Source organism: Sorex araneus, chromosome 1 (genome assembly GCF_027595985.1).
Source record: "Sorex araneus isolate mSorAra2 chromosome 1, mSorAra2.pri, whole genome shotgun sequence".
NCBI lineage: Eukaryota > Metazoa > Chordata > Mammalia > Eulipotyphla > Soricidae > Sorex > Sorex araneus.
In genome coordinates this window covers 339,028,482-339,048,107 of record NC_073302.1, presented here as the reverse complement: position 1 = coordinate 339,048,107, position 19,626 = coordinate 339,028,482, and the positions used below count along the sequence as shown (strand labels likewise).

The 19,626-nt window shown below is 54.7% G+C and overlaps 1 protein-coding gene across 2 annotated transcripts; it reads right to left on the bottom strand.

The window, feature by feature from the left end:
- Nucleotides 1-3,111: 3,111 nt before the first annotated feature.
- On the bottom strand, nucleotides 3,112-9,968 carry STAR (steroidogenic acute regulatory protein). Of its 2 annotated transcripts, XM_004606932.2 has the most exons (7): nucleotides 9,276-9,968; nucleotides 7,465-7,578; nucleotides 7,132-7,259; nucleotides 5,875-6,033; nucleotides 5,556-5,740; nucleotides 4,543-4,636; nucleotides 3,112-4,129 (listed from the first exon to the last, which is right to left on the bottom strand). In XM_004606932.2, exons 1-7 carry the CDS (start codon nucleotides 9,337-9,339, stop codon nucleotides 4,016-4,018), a joined length of 858 nt encoding a protein of 285 aa, XP_004606989.1. In that variant the 5' UTR covers nucleotides 9,340-9,968; the 3' UTR covers nucleotides 3,112-4,015. The 2 variants fall into 2 exon arrangements, with proteins under 2 accessions (XP_004606989.1, XP_054994150.1); XM_055138175.1 differs by lacking the exon at nucleotides 4,543-4,636.
- Nucleotides 9,969-19,626: the final 9,658 nt, after the last annotated feature.

Here is a 19,626-nt window from a genome sequence, read left to right as displayed (position 1 = left end):
GGATTGCAGGAGTAAGCCCACAGCCTGCCGGGGGTGGCAGAAACCCAAAAGGGTCTCCAAGCTCCAGACGGGCAAGGTGGTGTTCAGAGGAGAACACGGCTTGAAGAGCGAGCCGGAGGTCCTTCTAAGATGAGGGTGCTGCTGTACAGAGGGAAAACAGGTGAAATGGTTTTTGAAGGAGAGGGCGGTGTTCGGGCCCCGTGCGGCAGTGCTCAGGAGACCCTGTTCTGTGCTCAGGGACCGTGGCCATGCTGGGGTGGGGCCTGGGCCTGCTTCGTGCCACCATGAGCTCGGTCATTGGGCGCCTGACCCTGGATCTGCGAGGTGACAAGTGAATGTGTACGTTGCATGCCCAGTCTCTAGCTTATATTTTCCTGTCACAAAGTAGAGGCAGGGGAAGTGAGCACTTTGCCGGTTAATACTTGGGTTGCTTCCACCCCCCAGAGGGGCTCGGGCTGCTGGCCCTGTGCTCGGGGGAGCGAGCAGTGCTTAGGATTGAAACCGGACCTTTCTCTCCAGCCCGGTTTCAGGTGCGATGGGGGGAGCTGGACTTCAGGGAGGGTCAGTAGGAGGGCTCACTGGGCATGCACCGGGCTTCACACAGTTCCCTGTGACATGGTTACTGCGGTACAAAAGAAAGGGAGGGGCCGGAGCAACAGTACAGTGGGTGGGGTGCTCCCACGGGGTTAATCCCCAGCACCCCCTAGAGGGGTCCCTGACATAGAGTCGTTCATACAGCTGGGATTGGTTCCCCTCAGGAAACAGACCAAATGGGATAAATAAAGGGAGCAGTGTCTTGGGGGCTGGGCAATGGCACAGTGGGTAACTGTTTGCCTTGCACGTGGTGGACCTGGGTTTGATCCTCGGCATCCCATTTTGACCCCAAGCCCACCAGGAGTGAGCCCTGAGCACAGAGCCAGGAGTGAACCTTGAGTACTGCCAGTGTGGCTCAAAACCCAAAAAATAAAAAATAAAGGACTAGGGGCCAACGAAAGTAAACCCTTGGACTCTGATCTCAGGAGTGCTGACAGGTCTTGATCACTGGTTGAGGGGTGGTGGGGATGGTGCCACTGAACCATTAGAGAGTATATTTACATTGTAAACCAGTATTCTCTCAAAACAGATCACTGACATTTTATTCCATCATAAAACAAATGAGAAAATCCCTAGTCACCTCAAACAATTGCATAGATTAAAGAAGGCAAATTATAATCCAGCTCAGAACCACTATGTTGAAAGCACAGGTCCTTACCATTAGCCAGTGTTTCTTTTTAAACCAGGGTACGTTACTTTCTACATCTTTAAACGAATGCCGTCAGTTTGGTGGCTCAGTGTATCCGAGCACACACGCGCTCAGGAGCTACTCCCTGGTTTGTTTAGAGGACAAGAGGTGCCCCTGACAGTACTGGAACTATGTGCCATGACTCAGACTTGGTCTCCCCATCAAGCCTCCCCTTCGACACCTTAACTGGGAAGGGATGGTAACTCCATTCTGAAATACCTACAACTCTCCCCTGTCAGGCTCCTGGATAGATAACAATAATTCCTTTATTTTTTCCAGGGCGGAGGGTGGACGGGAAGGGACCTGGCTTGTTCAGGGCTTACTCCTGGCTCTTTTCTCAGGGGTCACTCCTGGCAGGTTCAGGGGGCCACCTGTGTGCCAGGATTGTACCCAGGTGAGCCACATGTAAGGCAAGTGCCCTGTCATTCTATCGCTCCAGCCCCAGATGAATGATTTTGTTGTTGGGGTTGATAAGCCCAGTGGTACTCAGGGCTTACTCCTGGCTCTGTGTTCTGGAATCACTCTTGGTGCTTGGGGGTCCATATGAGCTGCCTGAGATTGAACCTGAGTTGGCTGCATGCAAGGCAAGTGCCCTACCCATTGTACTATTTCTCCAGCCCCAGATGCGCTGTCATTTCATCTGCCAAAAGTAAGCCTTTTTTGAACAACCAATAAATAATAATAAATTAGCTATCAGTCATAAAATTTTAATGCCTTAATAAATACTAGCATTCCCATTATTGCTAATGTACTTAATAAATAAGCTAGAACTCTATTTTCAACTGCTGTAAATCAGTGCCTTTAGAACTAGCCTGGAAAAGCATTCTACTCTCACATTTCTGCAAGGTAAACCGACCCTAGCTCTTACTTGGAAAGCGTCAGTCCTCTCGATTTTAGAATCTGCCCCACCCTGTGCTGTCCTTTCAGCCACTGTGATTCCAGAAAGTTCAAGCAGATGAGCTGGCACCCAGAGTCAGGCTGAGAGGCTGTGTGCTGAGCTATGGCACAGTTCTCTTACTGTCATGGGGGATGAGAAAACCTGCTTTTAACTACTGTACTAATAACTTTCCATGCTCATGTATGCTTTCTTCAGGTAGGTAAGTGAAAACCCTTGTCTATTGCCTATTAATCAGCTACAAGTTTAACGTGTGTGTGTGTGTGTGTGTGTGTGTGTGTGTGTGTGTGTGTGTGTGTGTGTGTGTGAGAGAGAGAGAGAGAGAGAGAGAGAGAGAGAGAGAGAGAGAGAGAGAGAGAGAGAGCCAGGAGTAAACCTGCTTGCACTCTGGGTTTGGTCCCCAGCTCTACATACACCGCCAGAAGGTGGCTCAAAAACCTAACAAGAGGGGCTGGAGCAATAGCACAGCGGGTAGGGCATTTGCCTTGCACACAGCCGACCCAGGTTCGAATCCCAGCATCCCATATGGTCCCCTGAGCACCGCCAGGAGTAATTCCTGAGTGCATGAGCCAGGAGTAACCCCTGAGGATCGACGGGTGTGACCCAAAAACAAACAAACAAACAAAAAAAAAACAAGAGAATGGATTTGGGATCCTATATATTGTGGAAAATAAAAATTTGTGAAAGATTCTGATAAAATTGGCATAAGTCCCCAGCAATATTTTCCTTTCAATAAAAGCTAGAGGATTTGGTTTGAATAAAAACCTCGGTCCACATTTCCTTTACTATTTCCTTTAGTATAAAGTTGCACTGTGTTAGGAGTTTCCTGTAAGTGGCCTTTTTTTTTTTTTGAGGGGCCCTCCTGCATCTCTTTTTTTTTCTGGGGGGGTCACACCTGGCAGTGCACAGGGGTTACTCCTGGCTTTGCACTCAGTAATTACTCCTGGCGGTACTCAGAGGACCATATGGGATGCTGGGAATCGAACCCGGGTTGGCCGTGTGCAAGGCAAACACCCTCCCCACTGTGCTATTGATCCAGCCCCCCTCCTGCATCTCTTGGGGGATCATGTGGTTCCAGGCTTTGAACTCATGTGCCAGGCATGTACCCTCGACTGAGCCATCTCCCCAGCCCTTTAGAGTTTATTTGATAGGGGTGGGTGGGATGGGCTTGGGGCTCGGGGCCACAGCTGCTGTGCTCAGAGCTTATTCTTGGTCTGCACCTGAGGCTCACTCCTGTATGCAGTGCCACACTGAAGCCAAGTCAGCTTTACCCACAGTCCTACCTCTCAAGTCCGTTCTGTAGTGTTTTGGAGCAGGCAGCCTAAAGTTTTGACATGATTCTTTTTCTTTCCTTTTTTGGCTTTTGGGCTCCACCCAGGGTTCCGGGGCCCATATGTGCTGGGTTCAGGATTGGCTACATATGTGCAGGTGCTACTGCTGTGCGTAGCCAGCCGCACAGCTGGATGCTGTTTTGATTCTGATTCTTTTATTCTGGCAGGTGCTTGTAGAAGAAAAAAGTAGGGGAACCAGTCTAGTAATGAGTTTTTGGGCTCTTTTTTTTCCAAGAAAAAAATAGTATTTTAAAGATTTTCTTCCCCCCTAAAGTCCCAGGATGGGGTTCAGGGGAATGTTTTGTCCTTCGGGGACCTTTCACTTCCTAGTTAATCAGTGGGAAATGATAGAATGCTCTTTTTAGCCTCATCGCTATTTCCTTGTACTAAAATTTTACCAACTAGTACCCTTGAACACGCTACTCCCACCCCCCATGCCCAGAGCTTCGGCTGGCAGGCTCCAGGCAGGCGTTCGCCAGCGCGGGGGCCCCTGGAGCAGCCTCTTCTCTAGCCCCTGACCTCCGCGGGGGTGCTGGACTTCAGCCGCTGGCGCAGGTGGTTGGCGAAGTCCACCTGGATCTGGGAGAGCACCTGGTTGATGATGGTCTTCGGCAGCCAGCCCTGGAGGAGAAGATCAGAGAACAGGGTCATCCACACTGCCGTTCTGTGTGTGCACTGACCTGCGTGCTGCCCGCGGCTTGACCCTCTGGCTCTGCTGGGAGGGACGACCTTGCACGGAGTCTGGGTCATGGGCTGGAGGACCGCACAGTGGCACTGCCTTCAGGACACTGACAGAGGCACAGAATTTGTCAACCCATTTCTTCCCAGCTGCGTGACCCTGAGCAAGTCACTTGCTGCAGCCTAAGCTGCCTCCTTTACGAAACGGTCAACTCTCAGTGTGCCTTGAGAAGGGTTGCAAGGGAGCTAATGCAGGCTGTGAAGGAGTGGAACTGCGAGCAGCCCCGCAGAGCCCAGAAGAACTGTGTCCCTTGCACAGGTGGTCTCCTCGCTGCCCCCTTCCAGCCGTGCCTCACCTTGAGGTCGATGCTGAGCAGCCAGGTGAGTTTGGTCTTTGAGGGGCTCCCCGTCACAGGCCGGAGCAGCATGCAGGTGGGCCCGTGCTCAGCTCTGCAAATAAACAAGTCTCGGGGCTGTAGTGCATGAGGTAGGGGGGTGGCCTTGCACACGCAGACCTGGGTGTGATCCTGGCATCCCATACGGTTCTGAGCACAGAACCAGGAGTAAGTCCTGAGTACCACCAGGTGTGCCCCCGCGCCCCCCAAAAAAAGCAAGACTTGAGCCGGGCTGGAGAGAGTACAGAAGGTAAGGCGTTTGCCTTTCCTGCAGCAGACCCAAGTGCAGTCCCCAGCACCTCATCCCCAGTCCCCCAATTCCTCCAGGAGTGCCCCTGAGCACAGCTGGGTGTGGCCCCTCAAAAAAATCCAAGACTAAAGTCAGAGCCCATTTTGGGGGGAGTGGGAAGCACTTGGGCCCTACCTGGCATACTGAGGGGCTACTCCTGACTCTGTGCTTGGGAGCGACCCCCAGCCATGCACGGGAGGCCATGCGCAGTGCGAGGGCTACCCTGTACACATATTCGCATGCTAGCTTGCTGCAGGAGCCACATATCTCCTGTAAAAATGTGCCCTTTCCAGATCTCCTCAGAGAAGCGCCCTGGGCCTGGGGAAGCTGCTGGAGCAGAACCAGTGGGTCCGGCTGGCATCTAGGGGCTGGGGCACAGGGAGGTGGGGGAGGTCCAAGGTGGTGGCTGGGCTCCTCGGAAGGTTGGGTAGTGCCAAGGGGGCTGGAGTGCACCGCAACCACCTCTGCACTTCTGAGCCAGCCTCAGCCCTGGCCAGAGAGCCCGGTGGGTGATGCCCCCGATCTGCACGGTCTCCCCAACACCTCCGGGAAGGACCCCGGGACACTGCCCGGGGCAGCCCGAGTCCAGCTGGGCGAGGCCCCTTGGGGAAGAGTCAACTCTGGGAAGGTCAGGACCCAGTGGCTTTTGAGGAAAGGGGTGCGTGCGGTGGGGCTGCAGCATTACCTGATGACCCCTTTCTGCTCGGGCATCTCCCCGAAGTGTGTGGCCATGCCGGCCAGCACACAGGTAGAGCCCCGGCGCTTGGCGCAGCGCACACTGACGAAGTCGCGGGGCCCCACGAGGTTTCCTGCCGACTCCGCAGCCAGTTCATGGGTGATGAGGGTGTCCTTTCCGATCTTCTGCAGAACCTGCCGGGCCACAGGGACCCCGGGTCACTCCTCGGCCAGCGCTGGGCCGAAGGCAGCACCCACACAGCTGCTCTCTTGAGCCACCTTTCACGCGCACTGTGGGCGGGGTCCTGGCACACCCGCCCGCGCCTCACCTTGATGGCCTTGACATTGGGGTTCCACTCCCCCGTGGCCTCTATGCGCTCCACCAGCTCTTCATAGAGCCTCTCCACGGGCTGCTCCACCTCCACCTCCAGCCGGAACACCTTGCCCACGTCCGGGACCACTTTGCTCAGCACGAGGTCCCCGTTCGCCTGGCAGGGAGCCAGCCCAGGACAAAGGTTAGAGAGCAAATGTCCAGTGGGCTAGAAGAGCGCAGCAGGTAAGGCTCCGGCCGTGATGGCACCACGCTGGGCTTGGTTCCCAGCACCATCAGGACTGATCCTTGAGCACAGAGCCAGGAGGGACCCCTGAGCATCACCAGGTGTGCCTCCCCCAAAGGAAGAAGGAAGGAAGGAAAGAAAACAAGGGGAGGGGCTGGAGCAATAGCACAGCGGGTAGGGCGTTTGCCTTGCATGTGGCTGACCCGGGTTTGATTCCCAGCATCCCATATGGTCCCCTGAGCACCACCAGGAGTGATTCCTGAGTGCATGAGCCAGGAGTAACCCCTGTGCATCGCCAGGTGTGACCCGCCCAAAACAAAAACTGCCCCAGAAGGTTCCATTCTTTGGCCAGGACCCCACAGCTATGATGCTTGCCTACATAAAGCCAGCTCGACAGCCTGTGCTCAGTGATGAAGCCCAGGGCTCCCACATGTAAGGTTGGTGGCCCGGCCTGAGAGAGGTCTGACCATGGGCAGCACACATCTTTCCGTGACGATGAAGTTCCAAGTTCCAAAAGGACCATGGGTCTTTCTCATGTACACTGTGGCTGCTCTCCATGCGGGGCCGTGTCTGGTGCTCTGCTCCTGGTGCAGGTGAGCCCAGCCTGTGCCCTGGCCCTGGCACAGGGACCGCTGTGCCCGTCTCGGCTGACTCGAGCAGCATTTGGGAAGGGCGGCCCAGGACACAGGAGCAGCGCTCCTCAAACCCAAGCTTCTAGGGTAGAATGACGGGGGAGGGAATATCCTCAGGCAGATTCTTGGATGGGAGAGTTCTCGGGTGAACACAGCAGGTAAGATGCGCTTGCCTTGCACAGGGCCGACTTGCTTCAACCCATGGCACCCCATCTGGTCCCCTGAGCCCTGCCAGGAGTCAGCCTTGAGCACTGGCAGGTGTGTCCTCTCCTTCCCCCACCCCGCCAAGAAAAAGCCCCTAAGACAAAACTCAGCTGCCTCTGCATGAGGAGGGTCCTGAGGAACGGCCCCCGCTGCCCTCAGGCGTTGGTGGGTGGGTCCTCCAGCCTGCCCTTACCTGCTGGTTCTCCTTTTTCCAGCCGTCCGGCTCACCTAGGATGCCCAGGGCCTTCTGCAGGGCCTCCTCCCCCTGCTGGATGTAGGCCAGCTCTTGGTCGCTGTAGAGCGTCTCTTCCAGCCGAGAGCCTGGAGTGAGAGCGGGGCTCAGCGTGCCTCCTTCCCGACCCCACGCCTCGCTGCCTGCATCCCTTTCATCTCACTCCTCGGAGGGGCAAGGCCAAGGCAGCTGTGGGCCCAGGGAAGTCTCTGGCCTTGAGCAGCCAGGCCTCAGGGGCGTGTGGGCCCAAAGCCTCATGCTCAGCACTGGCCCCCGCGCGCCCTCAGCTCTTACCCAGCAGAGAGCTCCGACGCCGGACTTGATTGATCCAAGCGCTGGGGCCTGGGCCCGCCAGAGCCCTCCGGTTCAGCTCCTGGCCAATGGCCAGCACCGTCTGCTGCCTCAGCCCTGCAGGGAAAGACGGTCAAGAAGAGCCAGGAATGGCCCTGTGCAGTGGCCCTCCCACCCCTCTTAACAGAAGCTGGTTGCCAGGGAAAGGGCTTCCTTCTGGAAGCCAGATGCCTCACAGGCACTGGGCCGAGCCAGGCCCGTCTAGCTGTCGTAGCTCCTCGAACCCCCGGGCATACTGGCTGCCACAGGGTGCCAGGACCTGGTTCTGCCTGGGGGCAGGGGCTGTGCCAGAGACCAAAGGAATTTTGTTGGTTTGTTTTGGGGCCTCACCGGGTGGTGCTCACAGGGCTCAGGGGACTAGCCGGGTCCACTGCGCAAGGCAAGTGCCCACCCACTAGACTGCCAGCCCAGGAATGTCCTTGAAAGGGAGAGATAGACACTTTGTTTGAACAAGCAGAAAAAATCTGGCTTCAGAGAAAGAATGAGGGGCCAGGGAGATGGCTGGGGGCATGGGGAAAAAGCACCGTGAGGGCTTTGTGCAGGGAGGCGGGAGTTCTGCCCCGGCACCGCCTGATACGAGTGACTCTGAGTAGTTCCAGGAGTGGTTCTCCCTCCCTCACCCCCAGGGACTTGGTGTGACCTCTCAGAAAGCAGAAGCTGGCCAAAGCCATAGGGCAGGGGCAGGCGCTTGCCTTAAACGCCGCTGACCCAGGGCTGATGCCAGGCACCCCAGATGGCCCCCGGGCCCACCAGGAGTGACCCCTGACAGAGCCAGGAGTAAGCCCTGAGCAGCATGGGGTGTGGCCCGAAACCAAAGAAGAAAACAAAAATAAGGGACTGGAGAGATAGGACAGCGGGGAGGGGTCTGCCTTACACTCGGTCAACCCGGGTTCAATCCACATTTGGTCCCCCACGCTGCCAGGAGTAACTCCTGAGCATCATTAGGAGTGATCCCCAAACAAAACTAAAAACAGAAGCAAGGGCTTCTTGTGACCTGCCTTCCTTCCCGTGGGGCAGGGTTAACTCAGATGGCTTGGCCCCGGAAAGCTCTACGAAAACATCTTTCAGAACTAGGGTCTGTCTTTTTCGGGGGGTGGGGGGGGAAGGCCCACACCCAGCAGTGCTCAGGACTCTGTGCTCAAGGAACACTCCCGTGGGTTCAGGGAACCATACTTGGTGCCAGTGATGGAACTGCTGAGACTCCTGCAAGGCAGGTGCTTCTGCTGTCTCCTGACCCTGCGTCCTCTCACTACAGGGGGTCACAAGGCTTCCTGGCCCGGCCCGCCTCCCCTCTCTCTGCCTGCCTCAGGCTCCCCACCCTGCAAGACTGCCTTCTCCTGCCTCCGCCCCTGCTTCCCTCCCTGCTTCCTCGAGAGGAAGGTTAAGTCAGGAGGGACCCCGGAAAGGGGTGCCCCAAGAGGGGCTTCAGAACCCAGGAGGGACATCCTGGACACTGGGGGGCGCCCTCCCATGATGGCAGCACAAAGGGAGGACCGGGTGACAGAGCATAAGACAGCGGGGAGGGCGCTTGCCTTGCATGAGGCCAGTCCGGTCGGTCCGTTTTGTTCCCCAGCATCCCATAGGGTGCCCTGAGCACTTCCAGGAGTGAGTCCTGAGTGCAGGGCCAGGAGTGAGACCTGCACATCAGCAGTGAGGTCCAAACCCAAACCCACAGAGAGGTACAGAGGGAGGGGGCTTGCACCTCGGGCTCTAGTCCTTCTGCTGCCCCCTGAGCCGCCCTGGCCCACACTCACCCCTCATGTTGCGCGCGTGTCTGTAGGAGCTGCCAGCGCACAGCTTGACTGTGGCGAGAAACATGGTGGCTGGGCGGCGGGGCGGGAGCTAGCCTGTGGTCTCTGCCACCACAGCCTCTTCTCTGGCCTTCCGCCGGAGGGTGGCTGCGCCTTAAATGTCCCCGCTGAAGGCTGCACTTCATCACCGCGAGATTAAAAGGCCACTGCTCACTGCGCAGCGGAAGGGGTCAGGGACGCCCGATTGCCTCACCGGCCGCGTGGCCCAGCTGTCTGCAGGAGCGGAGGGGTGGGGTGAGGAGGGCGCAGGGAGGAGAGAGGGGGGCAGGCCCAAAGATGGAGGAGAGAGGAGCAGCTGAGAGGGACGCAGCCATCGGGTCGGTGGTTCTCAATTGTGTGTGTGTGTGTGTGTGCCACAGTGCTGGGCGCTCGCCGTTTCAGGCTGCCGGCTAAACAGGTCCAGGACTGAAATGCGCACTTAAAGAAATCCTTTTTCTTGGGGCTGGATACAGTACAGTGGGTAGGCATCGCCTTGCATGCGGCTGACCCAGGCTCTATCCGTGGTCTCCCTTAGGGCCTCCTGAACCCACCAGGAGTGATCCCTGAGCACTGCTAGATGTGGTCCCCCCAAAAAGTAAAATACCTTTTTGTTTTGAGGCCACACCTGCTGATGCGCAGGTCTTACTCCTGGCCCTGCACTCAGGACTCACTCCTGGAAGTGCTCAGGGCACCCTATGGGATGCCGGGGATCAAAATGGGCCGGGCTGGCCTCATGCAAGGCAAGCGCCCTCCCCGCTGTCCTGTGCTCTGTCACCCGGTCCTCCCTTTATGCTGCCATCGTGGGAGGGCACCCCCAGTGTCCAGGATGTCTCTCCTGGGTTCTGAAGCCCCTCTCGGGGCACCCTGTTCCTGGGCCCCTCCCGACTTAGCCTTCCTCTAGAGGGAGCACGGAGGGAAGCAGGGGTGGAGGCGGGAGGCAACTCTGGCTCCCATCTGCAGGATGGGGAGCCTGAGGCAGGCAGAGAGAGGGAAGGCAGGTGGGGAAGCCGTGTGACCCCCTGCAGTGAGAGGACGCAGAGCGCCCTGGGACACCAACCCAGATGGTTTCTTCTGCCCCCAACACCACCAGGAAGGAGTGATGCCTGAGCACTGAGCCCTGAGCACCATCCAGTCTGGCCACAAAACAAACAAAACTGGAGCCTTGAATGGCAGACCTTGTCTGGGGAAAAGCAGCGCTGGGGTGAGTGTTTAAGGTCAGAGGGGGTTAGGGCCAGGCTGAGGCAGCAGCACACGGTGCCCTGCCCTTCCGGCCAGCTCTGTGGCCTCCGGCCTCGCCCTGTCCCGTCACTGCAGAAACAGCTTTCCCAGAGACAGGCGGGGAGGCCGAGGGTAGCTGGAGCCAGAGGAGCAAAGAGAGGGCTTCCCCCTCGCTTCCCGGGGTCACCGGGGCCATTGGGAGGCCTGCTCTTGGGGCTGGCCCCAGCCCCAACTCAGGAACTCAGGAGAGGACATGTCTCTGCTGTCCCAGACGCCCTCCCTGCCTGCGTGCTGGTCTCTGCCCAGGGCCTTGTTTGCTGGGGGCCCCACCGAGGTGTTTGGGGCTCACTCCTGGGCGTGGGCTGTATCCTGTGCCAGGGGTCCGACCCAGGCCCCTGCTCGCACTGCACTGTCCAGCTCATTGTGTCATCTCTCTGGTCCCTCTGGACAAATCTTTGCTCCTAAAGTCGCCCTGCAGGTTGCTCTGAAGCCAGACTCACCTGGCCAGAATATGGGCGGCGGGAAGGAGCAGCGAGGCCCTGCCCTGGCCAGGCCTCCCCTGGCACAGAGGGCCGTGCAGACACACAGCAGCGCGCACTGGCCTCACAGGGGCAGGATCTGCCAAAGCCAAGTGCCTGGGCCCACGTGGAACAGGGCGGCCCCACAGCCCAGCCTTAAGCCCTGCTGGGGTCCGACCACCCAGAGACACCCTCGCCCGCCCCCGCAGCAGCCCAGGTGGGGCCGCTCTCTGCGGCACCTTCCTTGAGCACTGACGTCACCTGGAGCGGCTTGGCTCCCAGCCTGACGTCAGTGCCACCAGACAGACACAAATCCGGTGCCTGTTTGTCCGAGTCTGTGCACGCGTGCTGCCCGGGCTGCCCAGGGACAGGCGGCTGCGCCCTCGTCCTCCCTCCCTCCCTCCACCCCTGGGTGACCCACTCTGCGTCCAGCCCTCCCAGGCCTGCGGCTCCTGCCCCGGCCCCGGTGCCCCCGGGCCTCTCCTGGCACGCAGTGCACTTGCAGCCACACCACGTGTGTCTCGGCAGGGCGGGGGGAGCAGGCTGGGGGGATTATGGGACTGGACAGGCAGATAACGCTCAAGGCCCCGCCGTGGCCATCGTGCGGGAGCCCACAGCTGCTGGGCTGGGCTGACGTCAGAAGCTCTCACTGCCTTGTGACTCCGGGCCAAGGCTCTCGGGCCTTCCTCCTCCTCCTCCTCCTCCTCCTCTTCCTTCCTGGGCTGAAGCGTAACTCTCGCTGTCCTTCAGAGTCTGAGAGACGGGACTGAGGCCAGGGTGTTTTCTCCAGTTCTGGACGTCGTTTGCGTGAGGGCTGAGTCCCTGAGGGAGGAGACCGGACAGACACAGCAAGGCTGGAAAAGGAGCAAGTGGAGACGAGGCTCGGGAGGCCGCGGTTAGGCAGGAAGCCAGGGAGGCTGGAAGGACCCCGCTAATTCAGTCATTCACACATCCCTCCGTTCAACCCGCACGCCTGTACCGGCCCGCTGTGGAACGCTGACCGTGAAAATAACAAACTAGTCGACTGAGTGTGGAGAGTTGTGGGATACAGAGGAGGGATGCTCAGTTACAGAGCAGGAAAATAATGTGCTTTTTGTTTGTTTTGGTTTGGGGGCACACCTAGCAATGTGTGGGGCTTTCTCCAGGAGGGGCTCAGGGGGCTCTAGGGAGCACTGGGGCTCGAACCCAGTTGAGCTGCTGCAAGGCCGTGCCCTGCCCGCTGTACTATCGCTCTGGCCCTGGTGGTAATACCCTTGCCAAGTCTGGAAAGAACAGTTAAGAGTCAGCCCTGAGCGTGAGCTAGAGAGGGGGTGGAGGAGTGTGAGTTCTGAAAACAGAAAATCATCAGTGGTGGGAAATGTGGGCTGGGAGGAGAAGCAGAGGTCGGGACTGAAGGTCCCGACAGGCAGACTCCACCTGAGTCACTAGTGGGGTTCAAACAGGCCACCGAAACCACTCATCCTGCAGGCCGAAGGGCCTTCCATGTGAAAGTAGGATATGGGATATGTTCTCTCTCTCTCCCTCCCTCTCTCTCTCTCCCTCCCTCTCTCTCTCTCCCTCCCTTTCTCCTTTCTCTCTCCTCTCCCTCTTCCTCTCTCTCTCCCTCACTCTCTCCCTCCCTCTCTCTCCTCTCTCCCTCTTCCTCTCTCTCTCCCTCCCTCCCTCTCTCTCCCCCTCCCTCCCTCTCTCTCCCCCCTTGTCTCTCCCTCTCCCTCTCTCTTCCTCCCTCCCTCTCTCTCCCCCTCCCCCTCCCCCTCCCCCTCCTGCTCTCTCTCTCTCTCTCTCTCTCTCTCTCTCTCTCTCTCTCTCTCTCTCTCTCTCGCTTTCTCGCTCTCTCTCGCTCTCTTTATGGGCCACACCTGGTGGTGCTCAGGGCTTCCTCCTGACTCTGCACTCAAGAATCACTCCTGGGGCCTGGAGCAATAGCACAGCGGGTAGGGAGTTTTGCCTTGTAGGCAGCCGACCGGGGTTTGATTCCCAGCATCCCATATGGTTCCCCCAAGCACCGCCAGGAGTAATTCCTGAGTACATGAGCCAGGAGTAACCCCTGTGGATCGCTGGGTGTGACCCAAAAAGAAAAAAAATCGCTCCTGGCAGGATTTAGGGGACCGTGTTCGGTGCCAGGGATCAGACAGGGTCAGCTGTGTGGGAGGCTCAAGTGCCTGGACTATTGCTCCAGCCTAGAGAGCAATAGCCCACCCCCCACAATCCTCCAAGGTGGGTGGGTTGGGCTGTTAAACTGAACTGAGATAACAGCAGATCAAAAATCCCCAAGACGAAGCCAGGACTCCTCAGCCTAATCTCTGGCCTGGCTCCCTTCAGCGTCAGCCTGCAGCTGTCTTGCATATTGCCCCTTGCTTTTTCAGCTGTTTGCAGGGCAAGTGTCCTACCCACTCCCTACCCAACAGCCCCAGATTTTCTTTTCTTTCTTTTTTTTTTTGCTTTTTGGGTCACACCCAGCGATGCACAGGGGTTACTCCTGGCTTTGCACTCAAGAATTACTCCTGAGGGTGCTCAGGGGACCATATGGGATGCTGGGAATCGAACCCAGGTCGGCCGTGTGCAAGGCAAAAGCCCTACCTGCTGTGCTATCACTCCAGCCCCTTCAGGTCTCTTAATCCCTAGAATTTAGCATAGTGCTAGATGATTGGTAGATGGTGAACAAATGTTTAAGAGCAGTTCAAAAGCATAGTCTGGCATTCTGTATAAACTTTTTTTACTCAAAATGAAGTTTTTCTTATTTTTTCTTATTTATGTATTAAATGTAGGAGTACAGCTATTTATTCAGCCACTGGTTAAGCTGACTGAAGTGGGCATGAACTCCACACATTCTGTATAAACTTAATTAATTTGGGTTTGTTTTGTTTGGGAGCCACACTGAGCCGTGCTCAGAGGTCACGGGTCCAGGCTGCAGCCATAGGACAGCAGGAGGGCATTTGCTTTCTGTGTGGCCAACACAGGTACAGTCCCTGGCACTCCGCGTGGCCCCTCCAGCACGAACAGCAATAATTCTGAGGGCAGAGCACGAGTAAACTCTGAGCACTGCCCAGGTTTTGGCCTCAAAACCAAAATAAATAATGAAAATAGACTCAGGGATCACTCCTGGTGGGGTCCCGAGGACTACATGTAGTGCCTGGGATGGCATCTGGTTTGGTTACAGGCAAAGCAAGTGCCCTATCTGCCATATTGTCTCTCTGGCTCTGATGAATTTGTTCATTGGGCCACAGCAGGTGATGCTCAAGGGTTACTCCTGGCTCTGCACTCAGGAATCACTCCTGGTGTTGCTCAGGGGACCATGTGGGATGCCAGGGATCGAGCCTGGACCAGCGCATGTGAATCTTTTCTTTCTTAAGGTCAGGGAGATGGCGTGCATGCTTTGAATGTGGAAGCTCCATGTTCAATCCCCGGAGCAATACATCGTCGCTATGCTAGAATACACACGCTGCTCACGGGAGTTGCTAACACAGTATTGATCCTGAATTGGCCAGTGTGGGCGTCCTGCAAACCGTAATGGGACATAGTAGGGCCCCTCTGTGCCAGGTGCCACTCCAAGCTCATCACGCATCACTGCAAGCCCCAAGCCTTGGCGTTACTATTATTTCTGCCTTATAGGTGGAGAATCTGAGGCCCTGAGGGGTTCAGCAGTCACCCCTCTTGGTTCAGAGCAAAGCTGTGCGTGAAGTGGGCAGCCTGGAAGCAGCGTCTTTGCCCCGACACTGCACCAGAACCTGAGAGATCACCTTTCTCTGCCTTCTGCCCGCCCTGGCTGATTCACAGGGCCCAGTGTGTCTGGTGGGAAGGGGGGAGCCCGAGGTTTGGGGGCCTCCAGACAATGCTCACATCCAGCCAGGGGGAGCACAGTGAAACCCCCAAGGGTTACGAGGCCACTTTCCAGTTGTGCTTGGGGGAGATACATTACCTATGATGAATGGAGCTGATCTCTAGTGTGTGGAGTAGGGTGGGGAGTGAGAGGGCTGTGGAGCTGCCAGGGAATGAGAGAGGGTCCCCAAATGTCTCCAAGGCCCTTGAGCTGGAGACTCTGTGAGTCCCTCACAAGTTGGTCTCCTCTCTTCTGCACTCCCTCCAGCCCTTGCCTGTTGGATATTAACCTGAAGTGTTTTAGGCTTCATCAGTGAATTGCCCTCTGTTTTTTATTTTCATTTTTAACTAAGTGTATTCACTCTGCTCATTAAAGCTTTTGGGGGTGGGGTCTGGGGCAGGGTGTCGGTCGTGGCTGCTGTAATGACACTGCCAGCAATTCTAACATTTCTGAAATCTCAGTCTTACTCATTTTGATACCTTCTTTGTTTTTGGTATGATGAGCTGTTTTCAATTGAAATCTGAATTTTTTTTTTTTTTTTTGCTTTTTGGGTCACTCCTGGCATTACTTTTTGGGTTACTCCTGGCTCATGCACTCAGGAATTCTCCTGGTGGTGCTCAGGGGATGATATGGATGCTGGGAATCGAACCTGGGTCGACTGCATGCAAGGCAAATGCCCTACCCGCTGAGCTATCTTCCAACCCCCTAAATCTGAATAGTTTTTAAATGTAATGTTAAAGAAGTCTGGATCTTCTGCTTTAAGTGGCTTCTCTGATATCATTACAGAAAGGTGCTGGATAGTATCTTAGATAGAAACCCAGTTCCCTGTTTGACTTCATTGATACCCAAGTTGAATAGGGTGTTCCTTAAATATTGGTTGAGAGCGTGAGTTCCATTTTTCCTTATGGTTTCCACTGACACCGCGGTTAATGGCAGTCCAGACTCTCTACTGAGCTTGCTTTGACAGCATGCCAAATCACACTTACCTCTGCTGGGTAAGGGTACAAGCCCAGGCTCTTTCTGTAGTCTCCCTTGGTATTGGAAGGTGGGAGGACCGTGTTCCTGACTGGTGGAGATAAGAATCCTGCTTGGTTCTCTTTGACACCAGTGAGTGTGCATTAGAGAGCCTTGTAAGATTCTGAGACGCTCAGGAGTCTAGGTAGCCTCTTCTTGGTATTTGCTGGCACGAGGAGGGTAGGCTGCTGGGTTTCTCTGTGTTTTGTTTCGTTCTGTGCTATTTTGGCTAGCATAGACCTATTGTCTAAAAATTTTCTGTCTTTCTAGGTTGCCTGTTCCTTTGGTGCAAGACACTACACTTGTGGGAGGCTTTTCTGGTCTTTTTTTTTTTTTTTTTTTGCTTTTTTTTTGGGTCACACCTGGCGATGCACAGGGGTTACTCTTGGCTCTGCACTCAGGAATTACTCATGGTGGTGCTCAGGGGACCATATGGGATACTAGGAATTGAACCCGGGTCAGCTGTGTGCAAGGCAAACGCCCTACCAGCTGTGTTATTGCCCCAGCCCCGAGGCTTTTCTGGTCTTTGCTAGTGGTGGACTGCCAGGTCTTTAACTCCAAGTCAAGGGATTTGAGGCAAAAAGCTAATCCAGGCAACTCCTACTGAGTCATTCCTCAGATCATGAGGGTCCTGGCCGGTCTGCCTTTCCTCTTCCTTGAGTGGAGTTGGGGGTTGGCTATACTCCGTGATGCTCAGGGTTACTCCTGCCCCGTTCTGGGATCACTCCTTGAGGTGCTCGGTGGGCCAGATGGGATGTTGAGGAACAAACTCCAGTTGTTTGGTGACCTGGGTTCAATTCCTCTGTCCCTCTCGGAGAGCCCGGCGAAGCTACCGAGAGTATCCTGCCTGCATGCCAGAGCCTGGCAAGCTACCCATTTGGTGTATTCGATATGCCAAAAACAGTAATAACAAGTCTCACAATGGAGACGTTACTGGTGCCTGCTCAAGGAAATTGATGAACAATGGGATAACAGTGCTACAGTGCTTTGTTTTTGCTTTTTGGGTCACACCTGGTGATGCACAGGGGTTAACTCCTGGCTCTGCACTCAGGAATAACTCCTGGAGGTGCTTGGGGGACCATGTGGGATGATGGGAATCGAACCCGGGTTGGCCAAATGCAGGGCAAATGCCCTACCCGCTGTGCTATTGCTCCAGCCCCTTATAGTGCTCTCACTAGCATCCTTAATTTAGTTAATCTTTAACCTTCCCTTTGTGTTTTACCTTTCATTGTCATAGTTCCCCTAGTCAGTCTTGATTACTGATCTGGTAATTCTGGACTTTGTATTTGAAGTGCTGTTTATTTGTACGTGCTTTTCTATTTTCCCTGTAGCCTTTTTATATTTCACTCTACAGCAACTCTCTTTAGTTAAACACAGAAAGACTGTTAATGCTATGCTCCTAATATTTGGGAGTTGACTGACTCTGAAATATATCTACTCCTGGGCATTGCTCACAATTACTTGATTCAGGCTTCAGTTGCTGTATTTCTGAACATTCCAAGAAGGAGGTCCTGCTGTGGGACTGGGATGGACCCAGGTGGCAAAGCTACTCCCCATTCCATCAAATTGGGACAGTCTAGAAAGCAATGCTCAGGGGTTATTCCTGACTGCACTCACAAATCATTCCTGGTGGTGCTCCGGGGATCATGTAGGATACCAGGGATTGAACTCGGGCCAGCTGCCATTAAGGCAAAATCCCCACCTGCTGTACTATCTCTTCAGCACCCCCATCTGTGTTGCTAAGACTAATGCCCTCTATGTATTTAGCGTCTTTTGGGTTATTAATTCTTTCAATATCTCTTGGTCTCCTGTGAGCCCTAGAGCTGAGGCAGAATGTCTGTTCTTGGGAGAGTGTAAACATGGTGGTCTCAGAAAGAGTCAGGGAACTTGCAGGAATGTCTAAACTATAAACTTAAGTCAGCTAAAATGGAGCTGCTAGCCAGTGGACAAGGGGAAACTGAGACTTCCTCTTTCAGCACCACATATGCTGCCTCTGAGCACTGCCAGGAGTGAGCCCTGAGCACAGAGCCAGGAGTAAGCCTTGAGCTTGGGTATGGCTCAAAAAAAATTAATTAAAAAAATAATCCAATACAGGGCAGACAAAAAGTACAGCAGATGGGACACTTGTCTTGCACACAGCTGACCCGGGTACAATCCCTGGCATCCCATATGGCCCCCTGAGCATCCCAGGAGTGATTCCTGAGTGCAGAGCTAGGAGTTAACCCAGACACCGTTAGATGTGGCATACCCCCAAAAATAAATTGAGGAATTGGAGCAGTGGGGTGCTTGTCTTGCTTGCACTCCATATGGACTGCTTGAATTTATCTTTGAGCACAGAGCCAGAAGTAAGCCCTGAGCACTGCTGGTTGTGGCCCCAATAAAACAAAATAAAAAAATGTGAACATCTAATGTAAGTCACAGAAGGCAGAAGGCAATCCAACCCCTTTGGGCAGGTGTGAGTTCACACATAATGTTCAGTGAGAGCTCCAGGCCTCCCAGGCCTCCCCAGCTGAGAAACAGAGACAGAGACAGGGGACCACAGGCTGATGGTGAAGATGGCCCATTAAATGCAGAGCTGCTAGCATACTTATAGAACGTGTGATTGATCATTTACATAGCTAAAACATCTGGAAATTTGCATAGATCATTTACATAGATGAAACATAGGAAATTCTCTTGGGGAGATTAGCATTCTGTCTCCCAGGGACATCTACATTGCTTTTATCTTTCCCTCTAGTTGTGTAAGTTATCAGTACTTGCAGTTGTTTGGATAAACACAGAGACAAAGATCCCAACACTTAGTTCTCTGGGCTCTGAGAGCAAGCAAGGCTTTCACCATAATTCCCAGACTAAGCCTCAGGCCAGTTCAGCTTGTCCTTCCCCATGGGGTCCTGACTCTTAAGTCATAACAACTTGCATCAAGACCATACAAAAGCCCTCCCCGCTGTACTATCCTCCAGCCCCTGGAGTTAAAATCTTTACTGGGCTATGTCCAAGAAATTTTTGCGGCTGGTTGAGTGTGGAGCAAGGCTAGTAGATGAGCTTGCATGACAGTGGAGGTGGTTTGTGGGCCCCCTAAACTTTTCTGTTTTCAAACCCTGAGTCTGAGGATTGTTACTATTCAATATTTTCAGTCTGAACAGAGAGGCTGGCCGACACTGCTCCTCCATCAGTGCCTGGATCAGAACACCTCATCCCTGTAAAGCTCTCCAGTTCCTAGATGCAATTTTTTTTTGAATATTATTAGTTTGCAAGAATGTAACTGTTTTTGTGCATCAGGAATACGATGTTGCCACACCATTCCTGCCAGGAAAGCGCCTCCCCTACTTTCACTGCTTCTCTGGTTTACAGTTCTTTTTTGTTGTTGCTATGTCCACATCCAGCAATACTCAGGGGTCACTTCTGGCTCTGCATTCAAGAATCACTCCTGCTGGGAGTCCTTGGGACCATAGGGGATGCCGGGAATGAAACTGCATGCAAGGCAAAAACCCTCCCCACTGGAGGATGGCACAGCCCCATGGTTTACAGTTCTGTTGTCAGATTCTCAGGGTTTAAGAGCACCACCAGGAGGGACCTCAAGCAGTGTTCCGAACACCTCTAGGTATGGCCCCCAAACAAGCAAACGAAAACACAAACCACATGAAAGCAGATTCTAAGTTTGTTCTCACTGGGTAACTTTCTTTGCATTGCTTTCTTTCTTCTACATGATCCATGAGTAAGATCATAAGACATTTGTCCTTCTCCT

Bases quoted from the DNA above. Each gene is read 5' to 3' on its own strand.
- STAR (XM_004606932.2), bottom strand. From the start codon at position 9,339: ATGTTTCTCGCCACAGTCAAGCTGTGCGCTGGCAGCTCCTACAGACAC. The intron at 7,579-9,275 runs GTGAGTGTGGGC...CTTTCCCTGCAG, and splicing joins ACACGCGCGCAACATGAGGG to GGCTGAGGCAGCAGACGGTG. The intron at 6,034-7,131 runs GTAAGGGCAGGC...GCTCCCTGCCAG, and splicing joins GGAAAAAGGAGAACCAGCAG to GCGAACGGGGACCTCGTGCT.